The sequence below is a fragment of the Pagrus pagrus genome (genome assembly GCF_965226575.1).
Source record: "Pagrus pagrus genome assembly, chromosome: 19".
NCBI lineage: Eukaryota > Metazoa > Chordata > Actinopteri > Spariformes > Sparidae > Pagrus > Pagrus pagrus.
In genome coordinates, this window is record NC_140203.1 from 3,343,262 (window position 1) to 3,366,673 (window position 23,412).

Sequence of the window (23,412 nt, forward strand, 5' to 3'; positions counted from 1 at the left end):
AGGGTACGACAGATACGACATGACGAAGAATACGAAAAAGATAACGGTGCTTGAGAGTTGTGTATTCACGAGCTTGGAGGAGGGCCATGAAGGCACCATGACGTAAAACTCTTGCGACGCACGTGTGAACGTCGTGAGGAGCAGAGATGGACCCTGAAAGGCTACAGTTTCATGAAATGGGCTTAGACGACCGTCTTTTAAAGGTAATACACAGTTTGACATTACCAGTAAACGTTAAATAAATGTTTAATAACGTTAGTGAACTGCTGAACGAGCAGCTGAAGAGTAAAAACCCGAGTGAGGCGAAGAAAACTCGACGTAAATACAGGAGGAGCTGCTCACTGCTGCGCTAGCTTGTCAGCAGTCTCGTGTATCGTGTAATGTAAACTGTTAGAAACAAGTTATGCCTTCTTTAATTTAACCAGTTTGGTAGATACAGTTTAATGTAACAGCTTAAATTTAATTTTTGGTAACCTATTAATCGTTTCAGTCATTTTTCAGTTTCTTACATGTGAGGATTTCGGACTGTTGGTTTACAGAAGACATTGAAAGCATCACTTTGGGCTCTGGGAAATTCTGATGAGCAACTTTCACAGATTTTCGACCTTGTAAACTAAACGATTAATCGATTAGTCGTGACAACAATCAGGAGATTAATTGAGATTGAAAATAATCCATAGTTGCAGCCCTCTGCAAGTTGTTTAGCTTGTTGACACCTGAGAGAAGTGGTGGAGTTTAATCAAGTACATTTACTCAAAGTACTGTACTCAACTGTACATCAACTCCACAACATTTCAGAATAAAATACTGTACTTTTAACTTATTTCTGACAGCTGTAGATATTAGTTTGCAAATTAAGATTTGTGCACTCAAAACAGAGTTTATAAAATGTTTGTTATCGAATAAATATATATACAAGCACAGCTGAATCAATTGGTCCATTTAAGTGATGGACAGAAATGTGAACTCAGTTGTTGTTGTTGTTATCATGTTGTAGGCGGTTGCAGATCTGGGTTGGTCCCAGCCCACACTGATCCAGGAGAAGGCCATCCCTTTGGCTCTGGAGGGGAAAGACCTTCTGGCTCGAGCCCGGACCGGATCTGGGAAGACTGCTGCTTATGCTGTACCTGTCATCCAGCGCATCCTGACCTCCAAACAGGTGAGGAACAAACAGAAATAACTTCTTTTTTTAGGAAAGTGAATTTAATCTACATGTCCATCAGTGAACCATCCAATCTAATTAACACCTGTAGCTAGTCATAACTGTATAGTACAGCATAACAGTATAACTGCCAATTAGCCTCATTATCTTCAGCTCTATTCTTCATCCTGATTACCTCCTTTGTGTTTGGTGTTGTCCTCAGAGCGTTCGTGAGCAGGATGTGAGAGCTCTGATCCTGGTACCGACCAAAGAACTGGGTCAGCAGGTCCAGTCCATGATCAGACAGTTGACAGCATTTTGCTCGAGGGACGTCCGAGTAGCAGACATCTCCGGAAAAGCTGACATATCTGCACAGAGGTCGGTCTGTTCGAGGACTTTAGTCGTTCTCCGATATCGAGGGGAAATAGATCCAGTGATTTAGTCTGTGGTTGATGTTGTGTGTTGTGTCTGAACAGGCCGATCTTAATGGAGAAGCCTGATGTGGTCGTGGGGACGCCGTCCCGCGTGCTCGCCCACCTCAACGCCCAGAACCTGGTCCTGCACTCGTCCCTTGAGATGCTGGTTGCAGACGAGGCCGACCTGCTCTTCTCTTTTGGCTTTGAGGCGGACCTGAAGAACTTGTTGTGGTGAGAACACATGGGCATAGATCGATTTTTACTAATTTACTAACCTCAGACAGCTGCTTATGTGAGTTATTTGTGAATTATTTGCCAGAAAGATAATTGTCCTATTCCGTGAAGAAATTAAGCGGTGGTCCCCAATTTTTCTGTCTTGTGACTCCTTAAAATGAGGCGTCTATGTTTGACCCCCTGTTACAGGTTATAACCAGAGTGAGGCAATGAGAATAATTTCTCTTTTCTTTTTCCCTTTTTTTATCCACTTCTGAGAGAACTAATGCAGTAAATTGTGTCAGGAACCCTTTAGCCTGATGTATTATTAAAAATATGAATGTAATATATTTCTGTGTATGTCTTCAGCCATGTATCGGGTATCTTTAAAAATAAGTTGCCACCAGAATCAACAGAATATCTTGGTGTTTCTTTTCTCTCAAAATGAACGTGTTCTTTGAAAAACTTTTGTTGTGTTTTTAACAGTCATCTGCCGAAGATCTACCAGTCGTTCCTGATGTCGGCTACTTTCACTGAGGACGTTCAGGCCTTAAAGGAGCTGCTGCTTCACAACCCTGTAAGTTCACCTGCACCAACACTTCCAGTGTCAGTGGGACACTCATCATAATAAAAGCTGCAGTCACACATTAATGATTTTGTACATTCAGTGTTATTGGGTCTGCTTTTTGACTTCACGCCTGGATCTGTGCTCTCTCAGGTGATCCTGAAGCTTCAGGGCTCTCAGCTCCCCAGCAGCAACCAGCTGCAGCAGTACAGCATCAAATGTGAGGAGGAGGACAAGTTCCTGCTCATCTACACGCTGCTGAGGCTGCGGCTGGTTCAGGGCAAGACGCTGGTGTTTGTGGGAGCGGTGGACAGATGCTACAGACTCAAGCTGTTCCTAGAACAGTTCAGTATTCCTGCCTGTGTGCTCAACTCCGAGCTGCCTGTCCAGTCCAGGTAGACGACCTCTGACCTTCTTTTAAAGAGGAGTGTGTTTTGTGTATTTTGGTGTGTCTTTCTATAGTGACTGACATAAAAAGCTCTGAAAAGTTTCCAAGAGTCTGCCGTTAACTGTATGAAAACACACCTCAACCGGGCAGCAGATTATTAAGTAATTATATTCCCTTCTCCTGCTCATTCGGTCCTCTGCAGGTGTCACATCATCACTCAGTTTAACCAGGGGTTTTACGACTACATCATCGCCACAGACGAACAGAGTCTGTCCGCTCCAGCTGCTGCTGGGCCGACGCCTGAAGCCAAAGGCAAGAAGAAGACAGAAAAAGAAGCAAAGTGAGTCAACAGAGGTGTTTCAAGAAATGTTGGCTTTCGATGATTAGTTGATTAACTGAATAGTTGACTGTCAATTCTAAATGATTTTAAAGGACTAAAGACAAAGAGTACGGCGTCTCCAGAGGTGTGGACTTCCAAAATGTTTGCAACGTCATCAACTTTGATTTCCCCACAACTGTCGAGTCGTACATTCATCGAGTTGGACGGTGAGTTTCAGTTCAGTCACACTTCTCTCAGCTTTCATTAGCATCTATTCTTGAGTGGTGGTTGGATTCAGGCTATGTTTAAAATAAGTAAAATCCTGACCTGGTGTCTTGTATTGTTTTGTAGAACGGCGAGAGCAGACAACCCCGGCACCGCTCTGTCCTTCATCTCTAACACGGAGACTGGTTTGCTGTCAGAGGTGGAGGAGGCTCTGATGGGAGGTAACAAGGATTTATTTTACTCTTTACATTAATAATAATAATTCAAAAACATTTGGCTGCTGCACCTCAGCCTTATAATGGAAGCCTGATGTTTATTTATTTAAAAGAGACATGTTTGTTTGTTTTTTTTAGAAAGTGCTGATAGTGTTCTGAAACCTTACGAGTTTAAGATGGAGGAGATTGAAGGCTTCAGGTACAGGTGCAGGGTGAGTATCATCATCATCATCATTGTCAACATCATCATTGTATGTGTGAAGGGTCGAAACATTTGTTGTCTCCTGTGTTCAGAAGAAAAGTTTGAGTAAGCTTCTGGTTTTGACGTCTGTTCTGGGGTACGAGCTTCAACCAGTTTGATGAAACCTAAAGAAAAGTCAAGAATACATGAAGTGGGCTCAACATGGGGATCAGTTTGTTACGCTGTGCTTCCAGTTTTCATACAAAATCTTAAAGTCTCTAAAATTGGTTTTAACTTTTATGTTCTCAAAGTTCAGAAAATGCTAAATTAAAGTATAATCCTTGAAAAAACTCAACTTGTCTTTCATCGACACAATCACTCATGTAAACCAAAAACCTTTTCATATTTGTAATGAAACGTTCACGTCATCATATTGACTTTTTGTCTTCTAGAGCAGAAATTAACGAGAATTAATTAATCACCATCAAAACATACATTAAAAGTTAAAATGAACAGCTGGTAAAAGTAAACAGGGACATTGATTAATGTGGCTATACAGGAATTCTGTAAACTTCATTTTTTCACAATTGCATTCATAACAAATAGAGTTTGGAAACTGTTGGTTTAGTTTCCTTGAAAGTGCTTGAAAGTGTTTGAATTTTACTCTTAAAAAGCTCTGAACGCTGATGAACCTGTATTTCGTTTGTGTGTAGGACGCCATGCGTTCAGTGACCAAGCAGGCGGTGAGGGAGGCCCGACTGAAGGAGATCAAACAGGAGCTGCTCAATTCAGAAAAACTCAAGGTGAGTGATGGTCTCTCCTCCTCAGAGACGTGAACGGAGGAGGCGGGAGTGTGTGGACGGACGTGTTGTGATTGGATGTTTCTCCTGTCACTCAGACATATTTCGAGGATAACCCCAGAGATCTGCAGCTGCTCAGACACGACAAAGACCTCCATCCTGCTGTCGTCAAACCTCACCTGAAGAACGTGCCCGAGTACCTCGGTAAGACAGACACACACACACACACACACACACACACACACACACACGCTAAGCTGAATTACATCATGGTTTTGGAGATATCCATCATCAGTAACTCATCGTTTTCACTGACTTCCTCCAGTCCCAGAGACTCTGAGGAGCGTGGTGAATCCACTGGCAGCCAAGAGGAGGAAGCTGAGGAAGGAAAAACAGGGAGGAGTCGCCAAGCCCAGTTTCAAGGTGACAACTTAGAAATTGACCGAATGACGTACTGGGAACTGTGGTGGAGTTTGGTGTTGATGACTACAGAGCAGTGTGATGAGTTTTCAGGTCTCATAATAACTCATTTTTTTCTCTTGCAGAAGAACGTCCAGGGGAAGAACCCGCTCAAGAGTTTCCGTTACACCGGAGGGAGGAACAGAAAAGGCAAAGCAGGCCAGTCGTAGCTGCAGCAGCAGGACGCGTGAATGTGAATCAGTCCCGGATGTTTGAACTGTGCAGAGACCTTCAGCAGGAGAGCGGTTTGTTCTGCGGTGTTGGCCCGAGGCGAAAAAATAATCGTATGGACTCTGGATTAAATGGGCCGGTGAAGCTGTTTGGACCACGGACAAAATGGATTTTGAATACTGACTCATGACGACACAACATATATCTGAACTTGGATTATTTCAATTATGAGAAATACAGCATCCGTATTATCTAATTTCTCAAGCATCTACTCTGGAAAATGTTCATTTAAATAAAATTATTTCTTACCAAACATGGAGTATTTAAATTGTAGTAGTCTGTCATATTTACCATTTTGATATTTAGCATCTGTTTCCTGATGAGTTTATGGTCTCAGTCCCTAGTTTCAACTTGATGATGTTCATTTTGTAAATTATGGTCTCAGACAAGCAACTTAAGTATGGGGCAAATTAAAATCATGACCTGATGATGGCACCTGAGAAGTCTGAGGATCACCGGACGTCATTTTGTATCTTCTGGCAACAATGAATGTCTAAACCCTAAAAACCTAAAATTTCAAGGCCATCCAACCCCTCGTTGTTGAGATATTTCACCGATAAATGAAAACTGAAGACATCAAGATTAATCGTCTAGACTTCAATAAGTTGTTGAGCTATTTCAGTCTGGACCAAAATGGTGGTTTCTTCTTAGTTTAGTCATGGGCTGAATCCAAACCTCCAGCCCACAGTCTCTGTGGTTTTGTAGTCCGTGTTTTATCCATAAATAGACCTTCTAAGTAACGTTAGACACAATCTGAACCACAAAATAAAACAAAGACTGAAGTTATTTAGAAAACAAACTTCCTTTTAATCAATCAAATGCGTTCAGCGATCACACCGTAAAGACATTACAGAAACGTAAAGATATACATACAGTTCTAATGGAGAAGTACCTAATCACATCTTGTTCGTACTGTAAATGTTTTACCGAACATTGAACTCGTGCTGTATCGTCTCTGCTCAGCAGAAGCTTCCTATTCCAGAGAAACACATTTCTCGAGGACGTTCCCTTGAAATCACTTTCGTCTCCACTCAAGTGAAAACTGTGTGAAAACTAAATAGTTACCAATCAACGTGTTGTGTACTTTTGAAGCTGTGATGTTGCAGCGAACTGAAGTGGTTAGTAAGGTCGTTGTGTAACATAGATGTGGAATCGGATCAATCAATAGTGTATTCGAAGGGATAGTCCTGTGTGGGCACCGAGTTGAAGCTATCGAACGGGTTCTCAGTGGACCAGCTGTCCACGGGGAACCAGGAGTCGTACCAGGAGGTGGTTTTCTCTGTTTCAGGTATTGTTGTGGGGGCTGTTGTTGTTGTTGTGGTGGTGGTTGTAGTTGTGGTCGTAGTACTCGTACTAAGACCGGCTCGTAATCTCTGCTGCCTCAGCCTGCGCAGACGCATGATCCTCAGCCGCCTGAGTCGCTCTGCGTTCTGAGCGATGGCGTGGCCGTCTGTGGTGCTCATGACGGTGCTGGCTGCAGTCGTTTTCACCGGGTTTACTTTGGTGACCAGTCGAATGGGCCTCTTGCCGTTGAGCGCCATGATTTGTTTGATGCGGTCCCAGTTGGATTTGGCCAACGTGAAGCTGCAGGAAGTGGCTCCAGAGTCGTAGCCCACCATGCACAGCCTGGTCTGAGGGGTGTAGCCGTCAGCCCTGGCGGTCACCCTGTACTCTCCAGGATTCAACAGCCGCCAGTAATCACCACCGACGGCTAGAACGAGAGACAGAAAATGTTAGTTCAAGTTTAGTCCACAAAACATTTCTGGAGCAGCATTCTCCTCAACAACTGAAGCAGAAACCCACCATCACCAGAAAAGTACACTTCCATCATCGTTATCTGAAATAAATAAATATCAAATATTTTACCAGTTTTGACATCATGCCGTATTCCCTCCACAGTTACGGTGGCATTGGGCAGCGGGGTTCCCTCCACATCTCTCACTACGCCCTTTATCCCTCGATGTACCTGCACAGGAAACATCATATCATATCCACCTGAAGTTCAAACCACAATGTCGTCTTTAACAATTTCAATGGGACACAACAGCTACAGACAAAACTTTAAAGCCACTGTGATTCAAGATTTTAGGTGCGTCTGCATCAGTCCAGTTCTCACTTGTTCGATGAAGGACAGCAGAGCCTCGCGGTTGCTCTCCCACTCGAGAGGAAGTTCACTTTCATGTGGAAACTTGTCACAGCCCAAGAAGATGGACAGCTCGAAGCAGTTGGTGTGCAGGTAGCTGAAGTCATTCATACCTGTGAGAGAGGATCACAGGTGAAGGATAAAGACTGAGTTACACCCCCACTTAAACCTAGTCGCGTCTTAATTTATTAGATATCATTTTTCTTATTTTGTCCCCACTGTGTCAACACTTACTGCCCACCACTGGCTTCCAGCTGGCTCTGTTGGCGATGCCCTGTCCCGCAGTGACATCATCACCATGGCAGGAGCCCCGGTAGGTCTCCGTCATGGTCAGATGACTGTGAGCGTACGACATCGCCAACCATCGAAACATGGCGTCGTCGGGCGTCTCCCTCAGAGCTCCTTCGTTCTGCCGCTGAATGCGAGCCCACGTCTCCTCGTTCATCTCGGCGTTGCTTCTCCACCGCCGGCTGTCGGTCAACTGTAACAACATCAACAATTATGGGGTTATTATACTGATGTACACTTGCTGAACGCTTATGTGCTTGTTCTTTGTAACACAGCCTTACAGATAATGGTGGACGCTGCATGTCAAAAGGGTAAGCGACCAGTTTTTCTCCTCCTTGCAGATTAGCTCCCAGCACAAATGGGTTGCGCTCCATCCAGGAAATGATGGCTTTTGTCTCAGTAGCGAGCTATGAGAGCAAGAAACAGAGAAATGTTAATGAACTGTGTAGATTTAAGTGGTAAACGTGCCCTTGCAGTGTAAAATAAACTCACAGAGCCATTGAGGGAGTTTTCTGGGAGGGGGATGTGATGGTTGGGCACTAAACGAGGGACCCAGCCTCTATCCTCGGCTCCCCACAAGATGCTGTTGAGGTCGGGGAAGTTCTGGAAGATGTCGTAACCTTCTTCAGTCCAGTGGCCCAGAGCCCAGTTCCCCATCTCCGAACCCTGGAGGACAAGAAGGACAAGAAGGACGACCACCATAATGCAACTCAACTCTCCCGGTATACGCCCACATCTTTTAAACTCCAACCCACAATTTTGCAATGCAGGCTTTCTTTTAAAAAGCTTGAAAGTTGAAGACAAGATAACGTTGATGACATCGCACCATCTCATAGGCCAGCTCGTAGGCGTCGGGGTTGAGCGAAGGCACCAGGTGTATTCTCACTCCGTCCACCAGGCGGTGCACCCTGGGGTTCTCGTCGTTGTACTCCTTGCACAGAAACTGCATCAGCAGGAGGAGAAGCTCTCGACCCAGCGCCTCGTTACCGTGGAGACCGGCTGTGTACCGAAACTCTGGTTCACCTGTTGACAGCAGAAGAAAAGTAACAGATTTATTAAACGCAAAGACTCAAAACGATGGGAATATTTAGACTTTTATTACTTTATTCAAAACCCAGAGACTGTTGTGGGATGACATCCAACAGTAGTCCCTGCTGTCATCACATGGCCCCTACCTGTCGACACATTATCGGTGTGTATGACTGAGCAGACTCACACTGACACACACAGTGTATTCTTCAGCCGTCTGTCTCTCTTACCTGTCTCGTGTTCTCCGGGGTTGTCGGAGATTTCCATGGCGTACATCTTCAGGCCCTGTGAGCTTTTACCGATGTTGTAGATCCTGGTGATGTTGGGACACTCTTCATTTATCACCTTCATCATCTGGAAGAGAGAGAGAGAGAAACACATTTAAGATATTTGCAGAATTATCAGTAGCAAGTAAAATTACACAACGGTTCATTTTTCATTACCACACCTGTCTCATCTCCTTGTAGTTGTGGTGTCTGAAGTCCAGATCATCTGTCGGATCGACTTCATTCTCACTGCGGTAGCTGCCTGAAAGAAATGGTGGGAACACTCAGCCGTTATTCTGTGATGCACTGATGTCATCCAGTTTCTGAGGTTATGAAGTTCGTCTTGTGAAATAAACCCTTTTGTATCACCGCTGTTGGATGAAACTAACTTCAAGTTTGGATGGTGACTTATTCCTCAGAGGGATTATCAAACTCTGTGACTCATGAGGTCATGAAACCCCTCAAAACCTGTAAAACACCAGAAAATTTAAACAAAGTTTCCAAGTTGGAGATGTGAATCTTACATCGGGTCAGAGGCGAGGTTTATGATAGCTTTGAATTTTTAATCCGTTTTAGCTTTTAGAGTGTTTGCTAGTTTTAGTTTTTATATATTTACTTTAGTTAGTTTTGGTAGGGCCCGATATTTGTACAAAGTATGTAGCCACATACACATACAAAATACATTTACAAGCTTTACAACTTTAATTTCATTTTACCAGCTTGTGTTGCAAAATGACAATAAATGAACCTTAAAAACAAAAAACAACTCAAACTGATTTAATTTATGTTCACTTTCATTTTATTTTAAAAACACAATATCTCATTTCTGTCGCTACGGGCCTTTCAATTAAAACAAAAGACTTAAGTATCATGGATCATGTTTTTTTTCAAGATCACGAAAATCCATCCGGACAGACTCCGGCAGAAATGTTCACAGACAAAGTGTTTTATAAGTTTTATTCACGTCTTGGCAACTTTCGTCCTCCCTCTTTTTCTCTCTCCTGGAAGTTATAGCGACAGGCGACCAAATGAAACGCACCGTTACCTTGAATAAAGTTGCAGATTTCTCTGGGTTTGGACATTACTGGAAACCTTTTTTGAAATTTTGTTGCAGAAATGTCATATTTTTATCTCTAATTAGTTTTGTAACCATGCAATATCGTCAAACTTACGTTTTCTTGAAAGGACTTATTGTAAGATAAATACTGACGCTTTGGGATTGCAAGACTGAGACTCAAAACATTTTTTCACTGCTCATTTGTGTTTTAGTTTTCAGTAATAACCCTGGTTAATGGGGCTGTGAGGTGATTTTCTGTGTTACTGACTGGGAAGTTGACAGGCGAGGATCTCAGCTCTAAGACACAAGCTGCCGTTCCAGCTCTGAGGAAGGATGCGAATGTAGCGCGCCACCACGGGCGGAGTAAACTGACTCATCACCGGCGTGTCCTTGTCCACGTTCCCGTAGAACATCTGCAGAGGAAGATCACACAGAAAAGAAAAGTTATAATAGTTCAATGTCTTTCTCTTAAACATTGACGACTGTTTGATTCCACTCACCCATTCAGCGTAGCCATCATGCAGTGTCGTCCAATCTCGACTGTCATTACTGAAGGCCACATAGTAGGACGACACGAAATCCTCACTGGGAGGAGAATGAGATCATTATTTGTACTGATCTGTATGGAAATTTGTGATTTTATGTCCTGCAGTTTTATAGTTTTGGTTCAAAAACATGGTTATGTTGAGAGACTCTCTGTTGGAGGGTAAGTCTGTTGCAAAAACGCAAAAAGGCAAACCATAATGTTGTAGTGAAAAACTGGAGCAGGACTCACAATTGCTCCGAGTTTCTTCCCTGAGTGATGACCCCAGTGAACTCCACCTCTCGGCGGGCATCCACCTCGAACCAGTGGATGGTCTCCTCTGGCTCTGCACACCACGCTCCGCCGTACAGATCCTCGTCGTTTTCAGAGCCCTGCAGGTGACCACAGCTGCTCTTAGGACTAGTTTTTCATCCGGACAACTGATTACAAGTACAGACTCCCCCATTTTTCCCCCCGATCATCCTAAAGCGTTGTTTGTCTACCTGCATGTTGAGTCGTCCCCGCTGAGCCGAGAAGCCATGGTGAGACTGAGAGGAAGCCAGCAGCTGGTCGTCTTCCACCCGGTGAGACTCCAAGCCAAGAGGAGGACACTCTGAGAGGAAAAAGCAAACAGGATCCGCTTCACAAATGTTCCAGAAAGAATTCAAAACACCCACTGCCTTTATTCTTGGGAGCAGCATCGCAGCTGTTTACGAGTCCGTCGAAGGCATGTTTTCTTTTTAATGAAGGCAGCTGCAGTAAAACATGCGGCTTTAAAAAGGCAGAGTTGTAGAAGAATTCAGAGCCTTTAAAAGGAGTGAAAAAACTCCCTCACTTAACCAAAGTATGTAAGTACAATTAGCGAGATGGAAGAACGGAGAGTAAATCTAGTCATGTTGCAGTAAAATGTTCCCCGTCAGTGTTTTCATGTGTATCTGATGTTTTTGTGGTATTTTACTGCTGTAGATGTTTATGGTTGAGCTCATTTTAACTCCTTTACATACTGTTGGCTAGTTTAATCTACAGCAATACATCATAGTCTATAAGATCATCATGTGTTTGTAGCCTGGCCGTCCTGTGAGAACCACTTATCTGTCATGTGTCAGAAAAACAGCCTGTTTTCAGCTTTGTGACCATGGACCAGCAAAACAGAGTTGCAGCATTCTCCTAAACAACTGAAGTAGCTGGAGACTACTTAGTAGCTTTAAAACATTAAAAACTGGGGAAAAAAACTGTGTTTTGAAAAAAAAACAACAACCCAGGGATCCCAAATGTGAACTGAAAAGTTGTTATTATGAAAAGATGTTATTTACATCCTTAACACGGTCAATCTCGCATCAGACGTTGTTCATGTTAACTCTGAAGACTTGAAGATTTTGTGTTTTGTTCCACCTCTGCAAATAAATACATGCACTTTTGACACTTCCTGCAGGTGTGTACCCTCACAGAATTAAAACAAAGTGAGAAACAAGTGAACAAAATCTTAACGTAATCGCTTACTTTTTGGCTCAGCAGGCACTGCAATCTGCCTCAGTCGCTCCTCCTCCTCCTCCTCCCACTGCTTCCTCAGCCGCTCGGCTTCGCAGCGTAATGAGAAAACAGCATGTGTCAGAACAGTGTTTTCACATGGACCTCGCTCTCCAGCCAACCGCCGCCACGCAAAATATTTCCATATGTGCTCGTACAGTTCACCTTCGTCTCCACTCATTCGCCCCTCATGTGTTTCCAATCTGAAATATGGGTCAGTTTGGAATATTTGAGTTCATGTCTTCCTTCGAGGCTGTTAACGCAGCAAATGGTTTGGACGGCAGCGGAGAGTTTTGTAACATTTTATGTGATTTTACTGGAAACACTAAAACCAAAATGTTGCGCAAGACTTTAATTATAAAATTGATCCTTTCAGTCGCCTCCCTCCCTCCTCCTGATATCATCGTAACAACAGCCAGCTGGTCTCTGAGCTTTATGTAACAATCTACGACAGGATCCTGAACAGAGCAGCTGGAGCTGTTCTGACAACATTAGTTAGTGGATACATCCAATACTGGGTTTGGTCTTTTCATGCGATTTGTTGTCTACAAGAAAAATATGGGATATAATTAATCATTTCAACATTCATGTTTTCTATTAAAGATAAAGACCTTTTTCTGCTTTTTCTTTTCGAGCTCGCTCATCCTCTTCCTCCTGTCTCTTAGCAGCCACTGTGAATCGATCAGAGACAGAAACAACTCATCATCTGCAGCACAGGTGATTTATAAAAGCTCATTTGGTAGGAAGTTATCACAGCGAGGGACGTACAGTCAGCGTAATCGTACTCTTCATACCAGGGGCCGACAAATGGGACAGTGGTCGTTTCCTCTGAAACAGAAGCAGAAGATTACAGCTTAGACTTCTCTTTAATTACCTTCCTCAAGGAGGTATATGGACAGTTACACATGTAAAAACAAACAAAAAGAAACTGAAAGAAAGTCAGTGAACAGTGACAGCAGTTACTTAGTGATCTCCAAATATAATCGAACAAAGAAAACGACAGATATACTGATGAGTAACCATAGTCTGGTAAATATTTCATTGTAAATGAACCGGCCCACAATTGAGTCCGGTTCTGCTTGTGTTTGGTCTCCGTAAATAAATTAATCAAGGAGTCTGGTCCAAACCGGCTCAGTTTGGAAAGTGTCGTGAGATGACTTTTGTTGTGAATCGGCGCTATACAAATAAAGATTGATTGACTGAAATGTAGCCTTTGTTATTTTAACTTAGTAAGGCTCTTTGATATCTTCAGTGTTGAACTTTTCAATTTTAGTATCATTCGACTAAACTGTTCCTTCTATATTATAAACTAGGACAAACTAAAATAAAGCAAAACTCATTTTTTGTTGATTCTCACGGCCCCTGTGGTAGAAAGCTATGTGAGGACCACCGCCTCCTTTCTTAAAGATCTTGATCTGCTAGTGTAATTTTGTTTTTAGACAGATTAGTTTCTTACACAGAGCCGAGAGAGAGAAAAAAGATCCTTTTAACGTCTGCAGTTGCAGTTGAGAATTATTATAAACTATGAAATCTGTATCTTTTAATGTGACGTTAACCTGAAATGAAATACATCCTAAACTGACATCTCCATGATCACACCAGAGATTATGATAACCAACACTTTGTCACAAACAAAACCACATATATATTATATAACATTATAAAACATAAGGGTACCTGGTATATACATGATGACCTCAGTAGTTGTGACTTTCTTATCAGGTCGTCCACCAGGCACCTCATCTGTGAAGAACACAGTGCAAACTCTGTTATCAGATTTTATAGAAAATTAAAACAAAGTTCAGCGCCATTATTGGGGAAATAGATCTGCAGGAAAAACTAATTAATAAACGGACTACAAAAACACGAAAGACTATTTTCTGGCCCAGTCGTGTGTCTGTATTTGCTCGATGAATGAGGAACTACAGTATCCTGCTTTGATTGCGGCTTTATTTGCTCCCCTACATAAAAATCTCACATTTTCACAGTCCTGCTGGAGCCTCTAAACTTTGGCATAAAAGGATTCATAAAACATTTGGCTCTGAATGAATAGAAGTGGATGAAACCTACGTCCGGCGTCCCAGTAGTCAAACTCACTGAGAGTTTTTGTTGGAGATGTCGGCTTCTTGGGGACTGCATGTAAGAGACGAGGAGGCAGCATTAGGTTTAAGGCTTCGGCAGAAAATATACACTACAGACTGAAAACTCAACATTTTAAGTGATTCAGACCGACTATTTCAAATTTTAGGAGTCATGAAAGAAGTTCTCAGATCTTTTAATTCAGCTGAAGTAGTAATACCACAGTAAGGAGTATGAGTACAGCTCAGTCACCAGAATAAAATGTTGGTATTGTGCGTTTCATCAATATTTGTCATATCACGTTCAGATCACAGCTAAGCAAGAAGACTGCCAAGCAAGAGTTTCAACATTTCTAGCTGTGATTGTGGAGCCAGGTCAGCCGAAACATGATCTTTTGGTTTGGTTTTTGTGCTGAAATGTAACCGGAGCGTTAACATATCTGTGGTTTACAGAAACGTGCATTGCCAACATTTATTCTGGCGATTCGGCTGTACATGGGAACCTTCTGCATTCAAAGTTTTACATAAAAAAACAAAAGCATAACATCGAAACGTGATTCGAGTACAAAAAGTATAAGAACTTAGAATTACGAATATTATTTTGTTGTATTATAATTATTGATGCATTAATGTGCTCATCAATTTGATGTTGCAGCTTGTAAATGTTGAGCCAATTTTAAATACTTGATTAATTATTTGCTTGAAGTACTTGGTTGGGTGTTGAATTTACCTCCAGATCAAAAATTGTATCTTAAACTATCATAGATCAAAAGTTATTTGTTGATTATACTTTATATATTCAATCTGAATATTAGAAGCAACAATTAACTACAGCTGATGAATAAACAAAGTGGAGTAAAAAGCACAATATTTCACTCTGAAATGTGCTGGAGTAGAAGGATAAAGTGGGAGAAAATGAAAACAGTCAAGTTAAGTACCTTTGTATTTTACTCAAGTTAGCTACAGTGAATAAGGAATGATCGTGTTTAATTAACACACAAGTTGTCAGAGTTTTAATGTAAGAAGTCCAGTTCAGTGACCATTAAAAGTCTTACCCAATCCTGGCTCCACGGGCTCAACAGGCTCTCCCACTCCAGGCCCCTTTGGGGTCACAGGTCTAATTACTGTAAAGATGAACTCAGAGAGTTAAAAGGAAACCCACCATCCCACCAGAACAAATATGACCAGGGAAAGGTTGTGTAATATTCATAATTGATTGCAAAAATGATCGTTAAGTTTAATGTTAAAGGTTATATTTATTCCCAGAGTCAGAAGTGGAAGAATAATAATAAGAGGAAACATTTAGGTGTATTATGCATCTTTTATTTATCTACAACAATATTTAAGTCAAGAGTAAGATTTGTAGGTACCTAGAAAATGTTAATCAATATCCAGATGATATAGATTTCCTTGAATATAATGTGTACGTACATGTGTCCCAGCCCAGTTCAAGCAGCAGCCTCTCCTCTTCCTCGTCCAGGGAAGGATGCTTTGGCTCTGGCTGCGTTGTGGTCACTACCTTTGGCTTCTTGGTGGCTTTGGGAGCCTTTGGCTTCTTTGTGGGTTTCGGTGCTTTGGGTTTCTTGGTGGGTTTCGGAGGTTTTGGCTTTTTGGTGGGCTTAGGGGCTTTCTGCTTCTTTGCTTTGGCCTCCTTCTCTGCTGCTTTCTTTGCCCTGGCTTTAGAGAGATGGGTTTAAAATAGGAAAACAATCAGTTACAATGTGTGTCTATGTATACATATATGATAAGAGAGTATGGCACATGGAGCAGCTGTGTAGCTTCTTTAAACATTTTATTTTTGAGTTATAAAAACTTTTACTGCCAAGTGTTTCTTTTCAGCTTGTCTTTATAGTCTGTTTGTTAGGACACATGTATTTACAGCGAGCGTCATGCTGTACCTATAAAACAACATTAAACTGAAGCTCAGACACTGACACAACACATAAATGCAGCAGGACCTGGTTCTGAAGGAGAGTTCAGCCGGCTCACTGGTTTGTTTTGGTCTGAGACCAAATGAGAAAGCAGCCAAAGACTCATAATCTCCACAGAAAGCTGTTCCTTTGACAGCCAACACTGTACGGTCTAAATGACGGAGCAGTTATATAAGATTAGACAAAGTTTGGTCTGATCGTGGAGCATGTTAGGAAAGGCCTGGAGAGCGTTTTTCTAGTCTGGCATCGCCACAACAATCCCCAAAAGTAAATTAGTCTGGGCCTTCTGAGCTCATGTTCAATTTGTAAAGAGCTTTACCAACAACCAGAATGTATCTGGATGCAATTATGGACTTACAACCAATCAGAGCAACAAACTGTGTGGCAAGAGATGGAAGTAAAAGTCACAATACCATAGTGTACTAACAATTAAAAGACATGCATTACATTCTTATAGCATATAGCATGAAAATATACTTAAAATACCAAACTTACTCAGTATGCAGAATGGCATATTTCAGTATAATGTATTGTATTTTTAGATTCTGCTGTTCTGGTTTAACAAATGTATATAGTTTATCTGCTGGTTCTTCTCAGGGATGAACAAAGTTTTAGGGAAGCTAGCTACTACTTGAATAAGTATATTTACTTTAATGAAAAGAGAAACGTGAATTCAGGCTTGCTGCTTTGTATCTGCTTGTTATGTTGTTTACAACTAGCTACTAGCGTTAGCAAGCTAGCTTCCGTCCTTTAACCACGGACGCCTTCGGTCAAAAGTCATCAGTTAACTCACTCAGGAGCCTTACCTGACAAATATCATGAGAAACTTTTAAATTAAGCCTTATACATTTAATATGAGCGACTATTCAGAGACTTTTATCATAATTTCTCGCCAAACTTGTTCACAAACGGCAGCTCAACGTGAAGTTCGTGAACGTTTCATTAGCTGCGTCATACAACGTAACCCTACTACTCACGCTCAACCCCCATTGGCTCACAGAACCGTCCAATCACACCCGCCCAACGTTAGATTAACGGCTGTGATTGGCCCATCAAACCAGGACGACAGACGCGTCTGCCTGTGCATATAAAAGGTGAGCTCGTGGACTCGTTAGCTTGTTACCGTTAGGTTTTCCTGTCGGAAGCAAAACTTTACTCTCAAATCAAATACATTAACTAATATTTTCATATTTAAATAATTTATTTGGTTTGCATACTTTTCAAGAGTGAGAGGAGAAGATTAGGACCAATGTGACATCTGTGCTGTGAGTATGGAGGCTGAAGTCATATGGATATGGTTAGCCTAGCTTAGCATAAAGACTGGAAACAGTAGGGAAACAGCTAACCTGGCTCTGTCCAACGTTAGAAAATACACCTACAGCTGGCTTAATTAACAAATTGTATCTTGTTTATTTATCTGTACATGACCAGACACGTCAAAGTAAAAAATTTGCAGTTTTGGTTTTGTTCTCCACACCAAATTTGTGAACACTCGAGTGTTGTTCTGCAAGAAATAGCTCCAACATCCCCAATTAACCCACAGATTGCTGTTTACACATTTCTCTTCATGTAAAGTAAGCTGTTAATTAGTGAGCCCTTTCCTCCTTCTTCCAGTTACATCTCTGTATTTAGCTCTTACTGCAACTTCCTTTCAGAACTTAAAATTATGAGGTCGAGTGATCTTTCACCTAAATCATCCAAATTGTTCAGAAACATTAAGAAACAATAGCATGTGTGCTTTTAATTGAGGCTTGTTATTTGTCCTTTAAACAGTCACATAATCAGAGCGATGCATAAAGGAAACCGCTTCATCACGAAAAAATAAACATAACTGGAAATCTCATTACTCGCACAGCTCACCAGACTGCCTTAACATGAAAAGATTTTAAGACAGCGTGGTGAGGTTTATTTTTATGTTGTGAAAACTAAATGTGTGTATGCACAGCAAATATTCTGCAAATCCAGCCTTTTGTTTCCAAGATATTACAGTGAGATATATGAGGTTAGAGAACAAACAGATGTATAGGGGCGACCTCAGAACCTCCCAGATGTTTTGAACCTTAATCAGCTCAGTGTTGCTTTACACCCCCTTGCGTGTCTGATGACAAACTTGGTAAGGGCTTTAAAGTGTAAAATAGTTGGTTTCATGTTAAACTACATGGAATATTACAGAGGGGAGCTCTTCAAAGGGCCTCACGGTTCAGTGTTTTTAATCCGCCTTCGTTATGTAAGCATCATCAGACTCCAACGCAGTCAGACACAGAGGGCGGCTTGTTTTTCGTCTACTATACGTGTTTCCTGATGTTCTACCGGTCCTTAAACACAACACTCCCTCGCAGCCTAGCCATTACTCACCCTGGGTACACTGGGGAGCCACTTTTCATGACTGTCACTCACCTTTTCTGTGACTGCACTCAGAAAGAATGAGAGTGATGGAAGGTTTTTTAATACCTTATACTGCATGCATCAGATCCAGTGTTTGCAGCTGACCGCAAAGGTTTTCCTGTTTTGTTTTCTCAGACATAATTATAGCTTCATGGCACATGGTGTCTGTCACAGAAGATGTGTGTCACTATAGCTATACCAACTGGACACCGCAGGAACCAGATCCCCAAAGGCCCAAAACTCCAGGAGTCACTGCATGTTCGCATCACTAATTTGTCTTGAAAACTTAACTTTAAATCCATTTAAAACTTTTAATTGTTGAGTTTATACTATGGTGCATATTCCAGATTCAAGAATGATAAGTTTAATTTGTCACATGGGCAGTGAAGTGTAGGGTGGTATACTCCATGGCTATGTTAAACAAGCTGGTGTCCTGTAAAGAATAAAGTCATGCTAGCAGCTCTGTTAAATCACTACAGACATCCATTTAACAGGAACTTTAGGTTTGGGATTGAAGGGTAGGAGCTCAACAACAAAGCATCCAGCCATGCAAAGACTAATTGTATGGAGGCAAAGAGAAAATAGTAGCCTTCAAACCCTTGATAGGCTCCAAAAAAATGTTATGAAACAGGCTGATAAAGATGTTGCACGCTCAGCAAAGCCTCCCCTGGATAAACAAAGCTTGAGAGAAATGAAAAATTGTTTTGGATCTCCGGTTTTGTTAATTATGGCCTTTTACATAACCTAAATCAGCCACACATGAGAAGCTCTGGCTGCTACGGCCTGCGGTTTTGCTTCATGCAGCGGAAAGTTAGCATTCAGAACATCAGTGCCATTGAATCGGTGCTACTGAAAGTGGGCCGTCTCATAAATCCTGTCAGCTCACTTATGGAAAATCGTAGTGGAAATATTCCTGCTGTTGCTCAGACTTTGTGTTTTCCACAGATGTGTCTCACTTGTAGACATAATTGAGGCACAGACGCCACTCTCACGGTAAAAAGCTCATTCTCTGATCATTGCCCTGGACAAAACAAGCTACTAAAACTTTTACAGTTGTGTGTACTCCTGGCAGAGAAAGCAGGTCATGTAAGCAGCGGTGCGGTCGGCCTGCCAAGAATCTGTCAGACCACCAGCTGAATCACTGCAAGTTTCTGCGTCGTCATCCCTGAATCATAGAGATATTTTCATCAAAACCAAATCCCCAAAGTCTTCTGCTATTGTGCAATTTATTTAGTAAAGACACAAGGCTTTAGCAAAGGTTTTTGTGAGGAAGGAAATTGGCTGGACGAGTTCAGAGAGAAAGCTGGAGACGGAGAACTAGATAACAGTTCAAACCAAATGTTTTCCTGCCTCAGAGATTGATTGCAGCCTTTCCTGTCTGTGTATCGTCAGTGTCTTGGCTTGGCTGTCACCGAAAGCTCAGATCAGAGGAGCAGTGTCATAAAAAGTACCCAAAAGTCATACTTGAGTAAAAGTACAGATACTGTCTTAAATATTACTGTGGTAAAAGTGAAAGTCAAGCATACGAATAGTATTTAAGATATCAGATATATATATTTTTCTGGCAATTAATATACCTATCTAATTGCTGTTGAAATGAATTAATTTAAAAATGTTTTACTTTGTCTCAGGACGCAATCTGCAAAGTAACTAAAATTATCATATAAATGTAGTGGAGTAAACAATATTTGTCTCCTAAATGCAGTGGAGTGGAAGCATAAAGTAGCAGAAAAATGGAAATACTCAAGTAAAGTGCATGCATGTACTTCAAAAGTGTACTTAAGTACAGTACCTGAATGAAGATACTCAATTACATTCCGATAGAGACAATTTTAAAATGTGCTACTTTGGTTGTGATGCAGCATGTAATCGAGTAACTCTAGAGCAAAGTAATTAGTAACTAAAGTTATCAAAGTGTAGTAGAACGTACAATGTCTCCTCCAAAATGTAGTGGTAGTATCAAGTGGCAGAAAAACAAGTAAATGTACTTAGTTACATTCCATCAGTATTTCTATTTTCAAATGGAAAATAATAAAAATAATACAATTTTGTATTCATTTCTTTTGTCTGGCAATCAGATAAAAAAAAAATAGCAGTGATTCAAATAATTAGAAAAATGAAGAATGTTGGATCTGATAACCAGCAGAACAGTACTTGAGTAAATGTTCTCAGTTACATTCCATCACTGAGAGTAAAAGCCAGGAGACGTCAAGAAAAAGCATTTATGCTGATAGACACAGTGATGGGATGTAACTAAGTACACTTACTCAAGTACTGTACTTTTTACAGTATTGAGGTACTTGCAATTTACTTGAGTATTTCAATTTTCTGATACTTATACTTCCACTCCACTATATTTTGGGGGTAAATATTGTATATTGTATTTTAACAACACTGCATAGACGCACAGATTATCATCATCTGATCAGTAGTCTTTGTGGTTGAGCATGTCTGGAGAAGCTCCCACTTACCTGCCTCAATCTCCTCAGGTGTTTTCTTCTTCTTTGGTTTTGTCTCTTCCACACCTCCAGCAGGCTCATCTGACATTTCAACATCCCTTCCCTCCTCCTGTCTCCTGTCCTCGACCAGTCCTCTGGTTTCTCTCACCTGAATCCGACCTCTGGAGAGTTCGTCCTCCTCCACATCTTCTCGAGCGAGGACCAGAGCGCAGCACAGGGTCAAACCCACCCAGACGACCAGCACCTCGGCCCTCATTTTCTCAACTGGAAACACTGACGGGGATGTCGGCAGAGCAGACGTACTCCAAGAAGCTAGCTGTAAAAAGAGCTAAATACTAACATCTGACCTGCAGATGCACAGATTCAGACGTCTCGTGTCACCAGACTTTGAGGTCCTTTTAAAAAGGAGACATGAAAGGGACGTGTGCTGGAGAGAACAAAAGGATGAGCCTGTGGAAGTCTAGAGAGCTTCCTCCTCTCTGATGGCGAGTCAGCATGGAGAGAGGGAGAAAATGTTGTGGGCTGGAAGTTTCAAAGCAGCCCTCTGGTCGTGCTGGAGTGGAGGAAATGCATCTGTCTGGAGTGGATTTTCTCCAGCAGCAGCAGCGCAACACACCTCCCTCCTCCTCCTCCTCCTCTTCTGCATATTCTTCAGTCACATCTCTCCCTCATGGCCCTTCACCCCCTTTTCCCCTCACCCATCTCTGAGCAGAGGGGAGGAGCATCTGCCACATGTGACATTCCTACGAGGGAGGAAAAGAAAGAAAGAAAGAAAGAAAGACCATTAAAGAAAGACAGTTTAATCTGGTTTGCAGTTGTTCTTCGAGTGATAAGAATACTCGAGAGTCGCTCAACCAGAGTGGAGGTGATGTGGAAAAGACCTCAGTGCGGAAAGTAAATGATAGAAAACACAACTTGAGCTGAGGCTCCACAACTCCTTTAAAAAGAAAGATAGACATCAGGACGTCTGCTTGGCTTCTGTGAGACACTCGGGAGATATAAGACATGAATATGAGGATGTAAACAATGTGTGCACAACATAGCTGCACATGCTTAGTTGTACAAACTCTGGGTAGTTTAAAACAAACATAGTGTGCAACTTTCTCTTCTGTCTCTCTTAATCTCTTTTTTTCATAGTAATTAACTGTTTTACATTGTCACCAGATATTTAACTTTGAGATTTTGGCAACCACAGCTGCCGGTAACTGTTTTTACAGTGTATGATCAGCAGCTCATGGTGGCAAATGTTAAAGCTGAATTAAATACTCTTTTAGGGATCTTGAATGTAAAATGTTGGCATTGTACGTTTCTACAATCAATAGATAAGCTTAATTTTTCGGTCTCTGGCTGACTTTCTAAGGAGGAAAACGGGGGTGATGGTTTTAGCGTGACAGCTTGTCAAGAGGCCGCTTCATGACCGTGTTGAGACAACATTGATACCAATATTCGCTTCCAGTTTCAATTGACAAAACTGGGTCATTTTAGCAACTATCAAGGCATTTTGCAGCCATCTTTGTGGCAAGAAATCGGGCTATTTTTGGCTAGATGTCTGGATATTTTCCCTTAAAATATATCCTGAGTCTCTCTCTAAATCACCATGTCCTGACGGCCAGTGTTTGCCAGAACAGACGCCCTAAAACCTCTTAAAATGTTTTCTAGATTCAGCCAGAAAGCAGCCTGTGAAACATGCATGAAACGTTTCAACAATCTGATGTTAAAAAGATGTGAACTTTGACCGTGTTGAGGATGAAATAAAGTGATATCTTAATGAGGGAATCGTGTTACATAACACTTTTTTGATTGAGGCCTCGGTCCCCGATGGATCACGCAGCATTACCTCAGTCAGAAAAACTGTTAGCAGCTGTGAGGGTTGATGTATTTACTCATGAGTGAACGAAATGAGTCATGTTGTAAAGTCAGCCGAGGGACATTCTGTTCCGCTTGGTCATCTCAACGTCAGCTGACATTAATTAAACGATAAGATGGACATTAAAAGTGTTGGTCCCATGCACCCATGACAGAAAACACCAACATGCTAAAAGCTATGTTGATGTAACTAAGGCCCTGTTCAGACCTGGTATTAACATCCGTCCTGAGTGGACAGTACAGGTGTGGATGCCCTCAAAACAGACTGAGGACACATTTGAGACCCGACTCTTTTTATTGATGGTAAACATGTCAAACTTGACAAATACAGTAAACAGTAACTAATAAAGGCTACTTCCTTGCTGCCTGTGGAAAATATCCCCAGACTCCCTTTAAAAAACGCAAAATTTTGTGAGTTGTTGAGTTTAGAGAAACATAATAAATGTTGTGAACGCGATCTATGAAAAATTCAAAAATGTCTTTGCCTTCTTGTGAATTCGGCATTAAATGCAAAAGATGAAGTTGTTTCTTTCCTTGTAAAAAGTGTCAGTTTGTCACAGAATCGCTGTGTCTGATGTGCGTCCTACCTGCCATATTAAGCAGCTGTTTGAACACACACTTTCTCCATTTACACTAAATTCATAAAAGAAGAAAACACTTTATTGATGGTGAACATCAATTTCTTTTTACAAAAACAATAACTAATA

At 41.6% G+C, this 23,412-nt stretch overlaps 2 protein-coding genes across 2 annotated transcripts; one reads left to right on the forward strand and one right to left on the reverse strand.

Annotated features, from left to right (window-relative positions):
* Positions 1–100: 100 nt before the first annotated feature.
* ddx56 (DEAD (Asp-Glu-Ala-Asp) box helicase 56) lies at positions 101–5,408 on the forward strand. The gene is made up of 14 exons (XM_084382526.1): positions 101–203; positions 998–1,159; positions 1,365–1,519; positions 1,618–1,788; positions 2,257–2,347; positions 2,489–2,730; positions 2,926–3,063; positions 3,156–3,269; positions 3,394–3,488; positions 3,621–3,694; positions 4,377–4,466; positions 4,562–4,667; positions 4,789–4,886; positions 5,009–5,408. Exons 1-14 carry the CDS (start codon positions 147–149, stop codon positions 5,090–5,092), a joined length of 1,677 nt encoding a protein of 558 aa, XP_084238652.1. The 5' UTR covers positions 101–146; the 3' UTR covers positions 5,093–5,408.
* A 528-nt stretch (positions 5,409–5,936) lies between these two features.
* On the reverse strand, positions 5,937–23,248 carry aebp1a (AE binding protein 1a). The gene is made up of 21 exons (XM_084383314.1): positions 20,852–23,248; positions 15,496–15,741; positions 15,120–15,188; positions 14,057–14,119; positions 13,664–13,729; positions 12,755–12,814; positions 12,598–12,657; positions 11,960–12,037; positions 10,963–11,072; positions 10,712–10,851; positions 10,437–10,521; positions 10,205–10,349; positions 9,062–9,141; positions 8,844–8,967; positions 8,411–8,607; positions 8,077–8,250; positions 7,866–7,991; positions 7,531–7,777; positions 7,270–7,409; positions 7,020–7,119; positions 5,937–6,864 (listed from the first exon to the last, which is right to left on the reverse strand). Exons 1-21 carry the CDS (start codon positions 21,093–21,095, stop codon positions 6,311–6,313), a joined length of 3,108 nt encoding a protein of 1,035 aa, XP_084239440.1. The 5' UTR covers positions 21,096–23,248; the 3' UTR covers positions 5,937–6,310.
* Between the last annotated feature and the right edge of the window lie 164 nt (positions 23,249–23,412).

Excerpts from the sequence above, each read along its gene's own strand:
- aebp1a (XM_084383314.1), bottom strand. The coding sequence starts at position 21,095 with ATGAGGGCCGAGGTGCTGGTCGTCTGGGTGGGTTTGACCCTGTGCTGC. Across the intron at positions 15,742-20,851 it reads ACCTGAGGAGATTGAGGCAG|CCAGGGCAAAGAAAGCAGCA; the intron begins GTAAGTGGGAGC and ends ATCTCTCTAAAG. Across the intron at positions 8,251-8,410 it reads ACGAGCTGGCCTATGAGATG|GGTTCGGAGATGGGGAACTG; the intron begins GTGCGATGTCAT and ends CTTGTCCTCCAG.
- ddx56 (XM_084382526.1), top strand. The coding sequence starts at position 147 with ATGGACCCTGAAAGGCTACAGTTTCATGAAATGGGCTTAGACGACCGT. Across the intron at positions 3,270-3,393 it reads TACATTCATCGAGTTGGACG|AACGGCGAGAGCAGACAACC; the intron begins GTGAGTTTCAGT and ends ATTGTTTTGTAG. Across the intron at positions 3,489-3,620 it reads GGAGGAGGCTCTGATGGGAG|AAAGTGCTGATAGTGTTCTG; the intron begins GTAACAAGGATT and ends TGTTTTTTTTAG.